Source organism: Cuculus canorus, chromosome 1 (genome assembly GCF_017976375.1).
Source record: "Cuculus canorus isolate bCucCan1 chromosome 1, bCucCan1.pri, whole genome shotgun sequence".
Classification (NCBI taxonomy): domain Eukaryota; kingdom Metazoa; phylum Chordata; class Aves; order Cuculiformes; family Cuculidae; genus Cuculus; species Cuculus canorus.
In genome coordinates, this window is record NC_071401.1 from 201,802,101 (window position 1) to 201,812,740 (window position 10,640).

Consider the following 10,640-nt stretch of genomic DNA (forward strand, 5'->3'; position numbering starts at 1 on the left):
AAACACATCTGGCTCAAAACACTGCCAGGTGAGAGTTTCTGCTGAAGCCCACAGGCACTGGCTTTCACAGCATGACCTTTTGAAACCAAACACCCCCAAGCCATGCTCAGCCTCAATGGAGTCAACAGCAAAATTCTCTAGAACCAGCACAAGTGCTTGAACTGATGGTGGAAAAATAGGATTTGCTGAGGGAGGCAAACAATACATACAGTTCACAAGCAGATAAATTCATAAGGAGTGATGGACTACTGTGAATGAAGAGCACTGGAATCCATTATGGTATGTACTACCATCATATCTGAAATGTGTCCAAGCCCTTTAATTTTCTATTAATAACAACAAATGGCAATTCTTACTCAGAACTAGGGGAACAGGTACTGAGCACAGTGATGTAAGCTCTCTCCCAGCCTCTGTTATTCCCTAAGTAACCTGTGACATTAAACTGATTTTTTTTGCCGCACAGAGTTCCTTCTAAAACCAAAGATTAAATTCATCGCCGAAAAGAAACGTTTGGTTTAATTTTTCTTAACATTTATTATATACATAGAATTTATTGTGGCTTTGGCATATGTAAGAAGAGAAATTTAACTTCTAGTAAGAATAGAAATATAGTTCTCAAAGGCAATTACGTGAAGAATCATAAAACACAGCTCAGGTTAGCTTGGAAACAGGATTCATTTCTTCTCATCCTGAGAAGACAGGTGTGACCAGACAGGCTTACGTTTCTGAATAAAGGCTTCAATACCTTCCTGCCCATCTCTCAAATTCAAATTGTCTACCATGACTTGAGTAGTCATCCTGTAAGCAGTATCGAGGTCCTGTGTTATCTGTCTGTAAAAGGTGGCTTTCCCCAATGCCAGGATGGATTTGCTGCTTTCGCATATCTTCTGAGAGATTTTCGTGGTCTCTTCTTCCAGCTTGTCTTCTGGTACCACTTTGCTGACAAGCCCATGCATTAATGCTTCTTGGGCAGAAAGAGGTTCACCTGTGAAAAGCATCTCTAACGCCACCTGAGCAAGAAAATATATTGTATTGAGTCAATTCAACTGCCTTATTGGTTTGGTGTGGTTTGGTTGGAGTGTTTCAGCTTCCTCCTTCAAGTACAAGTGACTCTTTTGACAGATATAAGATTTAAATCTTTTGGCCTCTTAAAGTGCCAAAGAAGTGTGAGGAGTCTTCAGCAAAGAGAAGGACCGGGTCTCAAACTGCCCTTTTTTCAAGCCTGCCCACTGACTGCAGCTGTCCTAGGCTGGTACCTCTGGGTTACTTTTCAACAGCCCAGAATCTCTAGCACTGCACTAAGAATTGAGAGATGTGGATGGTCCACAATGCCAAATGACTGAACTACATATTTTAAGCTGGGCATATAAAGATAAATAAAGACTTACTATGTCAATGTGCAGTTCTGAAAATACCTGACTTCATTTAAGCTTGATCAGGGTTTTTTTAAACATGTCCTTCTTATAGCCACATCTATTCAGTCTTGTGCTGCTTCCAGCACCTTGTACTTGAGTTTTCAAATTAAAAAAATCCCCCAGATACTCAGGGACTATTCAACGTTAGATATCAATAAGAATTTTTTTCTATGACTCCTGATGCAATTGATTGATGCCCTGAATCATAGGAGCTGATTATCCTCATTAGTGTCTTTGCTCTGGTAGATACAAACTATGGCAACTTTTCATTTGATAAAAGATAAAATCAGTGATCCTGAGAACAGTAGGAAATGTTCCTGCTACTTTGAAAAGCGGCACAAAAAAAGTATATCCCACACATTTGAAAAGGTAATAAAAACCCCCAGAAATAGTAATTATGAAGTTATAACTGCACACTACAGCACACCTGAAAAAAACCCAACCCACAGACAGACTATATTTGAACAGGATGGCCTTACAAATGGGAAATCTAAAGTTTAAACTTTCATCCAGCAATTGGACATATGCAGTTAAGCCCTTGCATCTCAGCAGAGCCCTGCTGCACTTGAAAAGTCTGTCTACAGGAATCCAAGTGTATCAGAATTTAAAATTTCTTTTCTCAGTTAAGGAAGCTTTACAGGTTTACTATTGTTTATGCAGTGAGAGATGTGTAGTCACAATCAGCAGGAAATAAAGCAGGAAGAAAGTATAGGAGGGCTTTAGATGCTATTTAAAGCATCGTGATCTACATCCAGGCAGCTCATGCTGGCTGTGAAATGTCACTGCCTGGCAAGAACTGATACCTCAGTGGGATTGATATCCTGGACTTGCAGGGGTTCCCTCATCAGGGAAGAACATTATTGTCTAACGCACAGAGCTGTCTGCTGGAAAGGCAAGGCATTGCTGAGCTGGTATGCTGCTGGTACGAGTTCATACTGGTTGTAATTGCATCAGTAGGAAGCTGTTTTCCCTAAACACAGTTCATCCCTTTATTATTTTTCCCAGTGCAAAGAGTTAATGAAGATGTCTTTGGCAATGAAATATTTTGAATGTCGTACTGCAGACAAACAAGGTTCAGGCAATGGAACTAAACTCCTAACACTCCTACTTCTTGAGAAATTTCAAAGACTATCTGAGAAGGAAGCCTACCTTTCTTGGAAGAGATCTGCCCAAGGCCACAGCTGGTGTGGAGCAAAACAGTCCAATGTTTACTCCAGGGGTGGCAAATTGAGATTTCTCACTGGCCACTGCTATGTCACAACTTGCTACAAGCTGACAGCCTGCTGCAGTAGCCAAGCCATTTACTTTGGCGATCACCGGTACTGGAAGTTTCTGGATTAAAGTCATAACCTGCAGGCACAAAAGAAAGTGGTCAGTCCACAAAATTTAAACAGTGGCTGCTCTAAAACCTGCAATTGCTTCACACATCTGCTGTGTGCATTTGTCAGCTTTATTAATTGGCATTTAATAAAAGTAATCTCTCTGCAAAACCTGTTCTAACGCACAAGACCATTGAGTATCTGCTCAGTTGTGTTTATGTAGCATGAACTGGTCTTGCTAACTCAAGCAGAATTGGAAAATACAAGAATGAAAGGTAGATACACTTGTTAGCAGATGCGTAGGGAGCTTGGGTGCCTCTGTATGCAGATCCGGTGCTCCTTGCTGTGGGAACATGTGTATCCGAGATGTGTATACCATCCCCACCTTACTTTGACCTATAATGGAAAACTGACTTAATAACTGTCCCAAGAAATTAAACCAGTCTTATTGCTGTTTTCTGCGTGATCTTGAGCTTGGGTTGATCTCACCCCAACACAATCATTTGATGTCCTTCTAGGATTACTCTGCATAAGAGGAAGGGAGAGACTTAACCTGCTAGGAAACAATTTTTCCTGCTTCATGAGACCTAAGATGGGAAATACAACCATTTCTCTCCCTCTCACACATATAATTCTTGAAGGCTGGACATCTAACTTTAGATAGCTGAAGTTAAGAAAGATGAATTTGTCTTAACTTTTCCAGCACAGGTTCTCCTTCCATACAGTGGGAACCAAGAAACTCACCTAATTTTAATGCCTGAAGACAGAAAATTCTAGTCAATGATTACAGACTTTATCAGGATTAAAGAAAAATAATCTTACATTAGCACAGTGTAGCAAGATAACAAACTTTCATTTGGTACTTCAATTTCTCCAGTAGATGAAATGCAGCAGATTTTCTGTTGCCTAGTTAAGACTATCAACATTTTGGTTTGAATTTGATCAGCCTTTGTCTCTGTTCTTCTATCTTTGCTTAAAAACAATTTTTTTCAAGTGGATCTTGAGAAACAGACAACAAAAGAGTAACAACATGTGCATGTGTGCAAACAAAACAACTATAAAGTACTCACATGGTTATAAAAATTCAAAGTCAACTGCTTCTCCAAAATATACACTGCTACTTATGGGTTTGCATTTGCAAAGCCTCTGAAGAAGCGATATTCTCAGATGTCTTGAACTTGTATGTGGAGAGTACTTAGTTCTTGGATACTGCATTACACAGTGTCGCTAACATCGCTATATCGCTATATGCATGGGGAAACAGAGGTACAGCAGCTGAGACGATCTGCTTAAGATTACCGTCATAGACTGATGTAGAAGCCAAGGCTCCTGAAAACCAGTCCACTGCTCTGGACCCCTCACTCCATAATGCTTTAGGCATGTCACTAGGGTAGGATCCATTCTCCTTAACTTATGTGATGAAATTAAGGAAAACAGTCTGTGCTCTAGCTAGCAGGTGTCCCTCCTTAAATCAATATAATTTATTGCTCTTAATACTAGGAAAAAGAAGTGACTCTTAAGAGGAACGGCTTACCTCTGCACATATTTCAAATACTTGGGAATGATGCTTCACATCATCTTCACTTGACAGTTCCTTCAAATCATGGCCGGAACAAAATACAGGTCCTTCAGCTGCAAGGAATTTCATGAAACATCTGAATTAATCAAGAAACCAGGGCCAGGGACATATCAATGCCCCTGCTAAAGATATGTCAATGAGATGTCCATGGTCAAAAAGGAGCTTGGGGAGGGAGCTTTACACACAATTCTGACAGGTTGCCTCTGGGTTTTGTATCAACTTTAAATTACCACAATACACCAACAAACATTTTTAAAGGTCTAATTTTACTTCCGTTCCAAGTTCACTCTGTTCAAAACAGGGCACTGCACACCTCTGAGCCCTATCTCCTGTAAGGGTACTATACTCCACGGTACAGTGCAAACCAGCCAGCTGAAGCAAGGCTGGTGTGCTCTGCTCTCAGAGTAACAGATAAAGTTAGTCCCTCTTTTCTGTACCCAGCATTAATGATTAACTTTTGCTCAATAAACAAGATTTTTGTGTCATGGCATTCAATGACACAATGGTAAAAAAAAAAAAAAGGACAAAAGGTTGTTCTGATAGAGGAGAACCAGACAGGTTGCTGGAGCATCTTTTCCTCCACTGCTAAAACTGTCATCTACAGATCCATCTACAATCCAAACATGCCCAGGATTTCGGCAGCAAAAGAACAGACCTAAGTTTTGGATTTGCTTGCCTTCAGTGGCAGCTAAGATCAAAACATCCTTTATGGGTAGACTACAGTTTACAATGGTTTTCCTTTGACATCAGCCATAAAACTAAACCAATCTGATGCTTTTGAATCCTCCAGAACCTCTCAGTTATTTATATAAATGTGACATTTCCAGCTCCAGCTATGCAGACACAACTTTATCTACTAATTTGTTTCTAACAGACCAGATTATTGTGGCATAGTCTACCCAGAAATAACCACACAACTAACATCAGTCTACTCATGAGTTCAGCTATATATATCTGGAAATAAATAATATCTGCATTTGTGCCTCACTGAAAAAGAATCCAGTGTGAAGTCTGTGTTAAAGACTCAAAACACTTCGTGAAAAGTCTTTTATTTTATTAAGATTTCTTATTTTGCATTCTGTTCAGCATGGGAATTAGAAATCAATAGGTAAATGCAATTTCTTTTTAAACTAAAAGAAAAAAAACAAATGAAATCCTGATCACAAAAAAACTCCTAGAATACTGTACTCCCCAATAAGAAACTGAAATGTTCCACAAAATGTGCTTCTGCAGTTTGAAACGCTGAATTCATATATTTAGACTCACCCCTGTGAAGTTAGGTTACTTCCCTGCTCATGTGTGTGTGCACAAACACAGTGTTTTCCTCTACATACTGGAAACCACAGCATCCTAAATCAATAAACCTATTTCTCCAAGAGGTTTGGAGGGAGGGCAGGGGAAGGTTAACTTAAAATAGCAGGTGAAAAGAAGATGGCTTAAGAACAGCTCCAGTTTCATTATCTTTGAGAACTCTACAGGTTAATACCTAAATGGAAGAGAACTGTAACAGGCTCTGAGAGATAATATTTTACATCTGGAGGCTACGGGTCACTGCAGTATCAATATTATGGTCTCTCCTTCATCGGAGAGTTTTAAAACCAATTTTGACAAACTGGTGGCAAAGATAACGATGCTGATCCTGGCTTAGAGTAGGGGAAATGGAATACACGATCTGAAGAAACCTTAAGCCTTGTTTCCCACGATCTACACCTCCTGCCGACAGCAACAAAAGCCATACTGACTCAGCCCGCTCCTGCATGAAAACCAGAGTCTGGGAATGTTCCTTTGTTTCATAACCATTAGAACCTGGCTTTTGTTACATTTAAAATATTCTTTACAGACAGATTTTAAACCAAGAAAACCCCTAGTTTCTTTTAAACCTGGTGACATGACAAGAGCACATGGCCTCAACTTGTACCAGGGGAGGTCCGGATTAGATACCAGGAAAAAATTCTTCACTGAAATGGTTATCAGGCACTGGAACACACTGACCAGGGAAGTGACACCACCACTTGGTGGACTCAATGATCTCAAAGGTCTTTTCCAATCAAATGATTCTATGATCTCCTGATTGTTTTCACAAAGGCAAGAAGCTGATCGACTTTGTAAACACTGTGTAACTCGAATGAAATACCAAGATTTTTGAATGTGTTTCTGCAGCAGTTCTCCTTATACATGTCAACTATATACAAAAATATAACAAACCCCAAGTTGATTGTTAATGCCATGTTGAAGAATAAGGAATTAAGCAGGTGAGAATGGGAACTAGGATGATGGAACTGTTGGAATTGTCCAGAGGAGGGCCACAAAGATGATCAGAGGGCTGAAGCACCTCTGCTATGAGGACAGGCTGAGGGAGTTGGGGCTGTTCAACCTAGAGAAAAAAAGGCTCCGAGGAGACCTTATAGCAGCCTTCCAGTGCCTGAAGGGGTCCTACAAGAAAGCTGGGGAGGGACTTTTTACAAGGGCCTATAGTGAAAGGATGAGAGGCAATGGCTTTGAATTGAAGGGGGGAAGACTAGACTTTAAATTAGACATTAGGAAGAAATTCTTCACAATGAGGGTGGTGAGGCACACTAAGGCTGCCCAGGGAAGTTGTGGATGCCCCATCCTTGGAAGTGTTCAAGGACAGGCTGGATGGGGTCTTGAGCAGCCTGGTTTGGTGGGCTTTGAAGAACATGATCCAGAGGGAATTGTCCCATCCCACGGCAGCGGGGTTGGAACTGGATGGGCTTTAACATCCCTTCTGACTCAAACCGTTCTATGATTCCATGATCTAAATGAGAGCCAGGTCTGCACGGTGGGGTCACACGCAGGATGCCCTGCCTGTTCCTCACCAGCTGCAAACACCATGTAAGCCCATTCCTGAACCATCTTCTGTCCCTCTGTGAGAGATTCCTGTGTAAACTCCATATTATCATTATTATTATTCCAAATCCCACATCCCCGCCCCTTCTGTCAGCCTGAGGGAAGAAGGGAGATACCCGAAATGATGATGACGCGGAGCTCTTTGCTCTTGACATCATGCAGGAGGTCCTCCCGCAGGGACTGCAGCATGGCAAGGGACAGGGCGTTCCTCCTCTTTGGGTTGTTGAGGACGATGTCGCTGCAGGAAGAGGATAAAGGCAGAGGTTACGGTTAAGGAAAACAGGGAATGCAGGGATGGGAGCGCAGGGAAAGGGGTGCAAGGAGAAGGGTGTGGGGATAGGAGTGCGGGGTAATTCTGCCCCTCTATTGCTCCCTTGTGAGACCTCATCTAGAGAACTGTGTCCAGTTCTGGATCCTCAACATAAGAAGGGTATGTAACTGTTGGAACGGGTCCAGAGGAGGCTACTAAGATGGTCAGAGGGCTGGAGAACCTCCCATATGAGGACAGGCTGAGAGAGTTGGGCTTGTTCAGCCTGGAGAAAAGAAGGCTCTGAGGAGACCTTGTAGCAACCTTCCAGTACCTGAAAGGACTACAAGAAACTTGGGGAGGGACTGTTTACAAAGGCCAGGGGCAATGGGTATAAACTGGAGTGGTGCAGATTTAGACTAGACATAAGGAAGAATTTCTTCACTATGAGAGTGGTGAGCCACTGGCACAGATTGCTCAGGGAAGTTGTGGCTGCCCCATCCCTGGAGGTGTTCAAGGCCAGGCTGGATGGGGTCTTGGCCAGCCTGATCTAGTGGGAGGTGTCCCTGCCCATGGCAGAGGGGTTGGTATTTGATAATCCTTAAGGTCCCTTCCAAGCCAAACTGTTCCAATTCTATTATAGGGGTGCAGGGATGGGAGTGCAGGGATGGGAGCGCAGGGAGAGGGCGCAGGGATGGGAGTGTAGGGCGATTCTGCCCCTCTATTCCTCTCTTGTGAGACCTCATCTGGAGTACTTTGTCCAGTTCTGGAATTGTCAACATAAGAAGGATACGGAATTGTTGTAACCGGTCCACAGGAGGGCTATAAAGATGATCAGAGGACTGAAGTGCCTGCCCTACAAGGACAGGCTGAGAGAGTTTAGGTTGTTCAGCCTGGAGAAGAGAAGGCTCCGAGATCTTATAGTGACCTTCCAGTACCCGAAGGGGCTACAAGAAACCTGGGGAAGGACTGTTTACAAAGGCTTGTAGTGACAGGATGAGGGGCAATAGGGATAAACTGTAGAGGGCAGATTTAGACCAGACATTAAGAAGAACTTCTTCACAATGATGGCGTTGTTGAGGCACTGGCACAGGTCAGCCAGGGAAGTGGTGGCTGCCCCATCCCTGGAGGTGTTCAAGGCCAGGCTGGATGGGGCCTTGGACAGCCTGACCTAGTGGGATGTCCCTGCTTATACCAGGGGGGTTGGAACTACATGATATGTAAGGTCCCTTCCAACCCAAACCATTCTATGATCCTACGATAGCGGCGCAGGGATGGGGCGCGGGGAGGGGGGGGAAGGAAGGGGAACGCAGGGAGAGGGGGGCAGGTCTGGGATCTCCGGGCTGGGATCTCCGGGCTGGGATCTGCGGGGTATCCTCGTCTCACCGCACGCCCCCCTCCTGCCGCCGCACCGTCAGCCGCTCCCGCCCCGCAGCGATCGCCGCGGCCCCGCGGGTCAGGGCAGGGCCCGGCAGCGCCCGCAGCAGCCCCAGCGCCACGGCCATGGCTGAGGGGGCGGGGCGGGCAGCGTTCCCGGCGGTCTTGGCGAAGGGCGGAAAGCGAAAGTGAGGGAGTAAACGCTGTGTGTTTCGCCAGAGACAGGCGGCGTGGAGTCGTGGAATGCGTTGGGTTGGAAGAGACCTTAAAGCCCATCCAGTTCCAACGCCCCTGTCATGGGCAGGGACATCTCCCACTGGATCAGGCTGCCCAAGGCCCCATCCAACCTGGCCTTGAACACCTCCAGGGATGGGGCAGCCACAACTTCCCTGGGCAACCTGTGCCAGTGCCTCACCACCCTCATGGTGAAGAATTTCTTCCTAATGTCTAATCTATATCTTCCCCCTTCCAATTTAAAGCCATTCCCCCTTGTCCTATCACTCAATGCCCTTGTTTTTACAAGTCCCTCCCCACCTTTCCTGTAACCCCTTTCAGGTACTGGAAAGTCGGTATAAGGTTTCCTTGGAGCCTTCTCCAGGCTGAACAAGCCCAACTCTCTCAGCCTGTCGTCGTATGGCCTGTGTCGTATGGGAGGTGCTTCAGTCCTCTGACCATCTTAGTAGCCTCCTCTGGACCCATTCCAACAGTTCCATATCCTTATGTTGAGGATTCCAGAACCGGACACAGTATTCCAGATGAGGTCTCACAAGAGAGGAATAGAGGGGCAGAATCACTTCCTTCACCCTGCTGGCCACGTTTCTTTTGCAGCCCAGGATATGATTGGCCTTCTGGGCTGTAAGTGCACATTGCTGGCTCATATTGAGCTTCTCATCAACGAGCACCCCCAAGCCCTTCTCCACAGGGCTTCTCTCAATCACATCATCCCCCAGCCTGTACTGAAACTGCAGATTACCCTGATCCAAGTGTAGGACGTTGCACTTGGTCTTGTTGAACATCATGAGGTTCACACAGACCCACTTCTCTAGGTTGTCCAGGTCCCTGTGGATGATATCCCATCCTTCTGGTATGACAACTGCCCTACTCAGCAATGGGTACAAACTGGAACACAGGGATTTCCATCTGAACATGAGGAAAACTCCTTTACTGTTGAGGGTGACAGAGCACTGGGACAGGCTTCCCAGGGAGCCTGTGGAATCTCCTTCTCTGGAGACATTTAACATCAACATCAACATGGATGCATTCCTCTGCTACTTGTTGGAGGTGAACCTGCTTTATAGAATCAGAATCATGGAATCACTACATTGGAAAAGACCTTTGAGATCATCAAGTCCAACCATATGTGTCCACTACTAAATCATATCCCTAAGCACTTCATCTACCCATCCTTTAAGTATCACCAGGGATGGTGACTCAGCCACCTCCTTGGGCAGCCTGATAACCCTTTCAGTGAAGAAATTTTTCCTAATGTCCAATCCGAACCTCCTCTGGTGCAACTTGAGGCCATTCCCTCTCATCCCATCACCTGTCACTTGGGAGAAGCGACCAACACACACCTTGCTACAACCTCCTTTCAGACCGTTGTAGACCATTAGCAGGGCGGTTGGACTGGATGAGTTCTGTTGATCTCCAAAATGTCGGCAAAGCCTCTCCAAGGCTTGTTTTTGAGTTTTAGAAAGCAAGCATCTTTTAATCAGTCCTGGGCAACATGAGGGAGTGATCCCCATCAATCATATGCAGTGAGACAAGAGTTGGTTACAGAATATACTTCCCACTTCCATGCATATGTATAAATTTTCCCAGAAATCTTATGCATA

At 44.6% G+C, this 10,640-nt stretch overlaps 1 protein-coding gene across 2 annotated transcripts; it reads right to left on the bottom strand.

Moving 5' to 3' along the window:
* Window positions 1–488: 488 nt before the first annotated feature.
* Window positions 489–8,961, bottom strand: ECHDC3 (enoyl-CoA hydratase domain containing 3). 2 transcript variants are annotated; one of them, XM_054056091.1, is made up of 5 exons: window positions 8,815–8,961; window positions 7,298–7,419; window positions 4,269–4,366; window positions 2,565–2,765; window positions 489–1,010 (listed from the first exon to the last, which is right to left on the bottom strand). In XM_054056091.1, the coding sequence occupies exons 1-5, from the start codon at window positions 8,931–8,933 to the stop codon at window positions 675–677; spliced, it is 876 nt and encodes a 291-aa protein (XP_053912066.1). In that variant the 5' UTR covers window positions 8,934–8,961; the 3' UTR covers window positions 489–674. The 2 variants fall into 2 exon arrangements, with proteins under 2 accessions (XP_053912066.1, XP_053912067.1); XM_054056092.1 differs by lacking the exon at window positions 8,815–8,961 and adding an exon at window positions 8,222–8,600 and having other exon boundaries at window positions 490–1,010.
* Window positions 8,962–10,640: the final 1,679 nt, after the last annotated feature.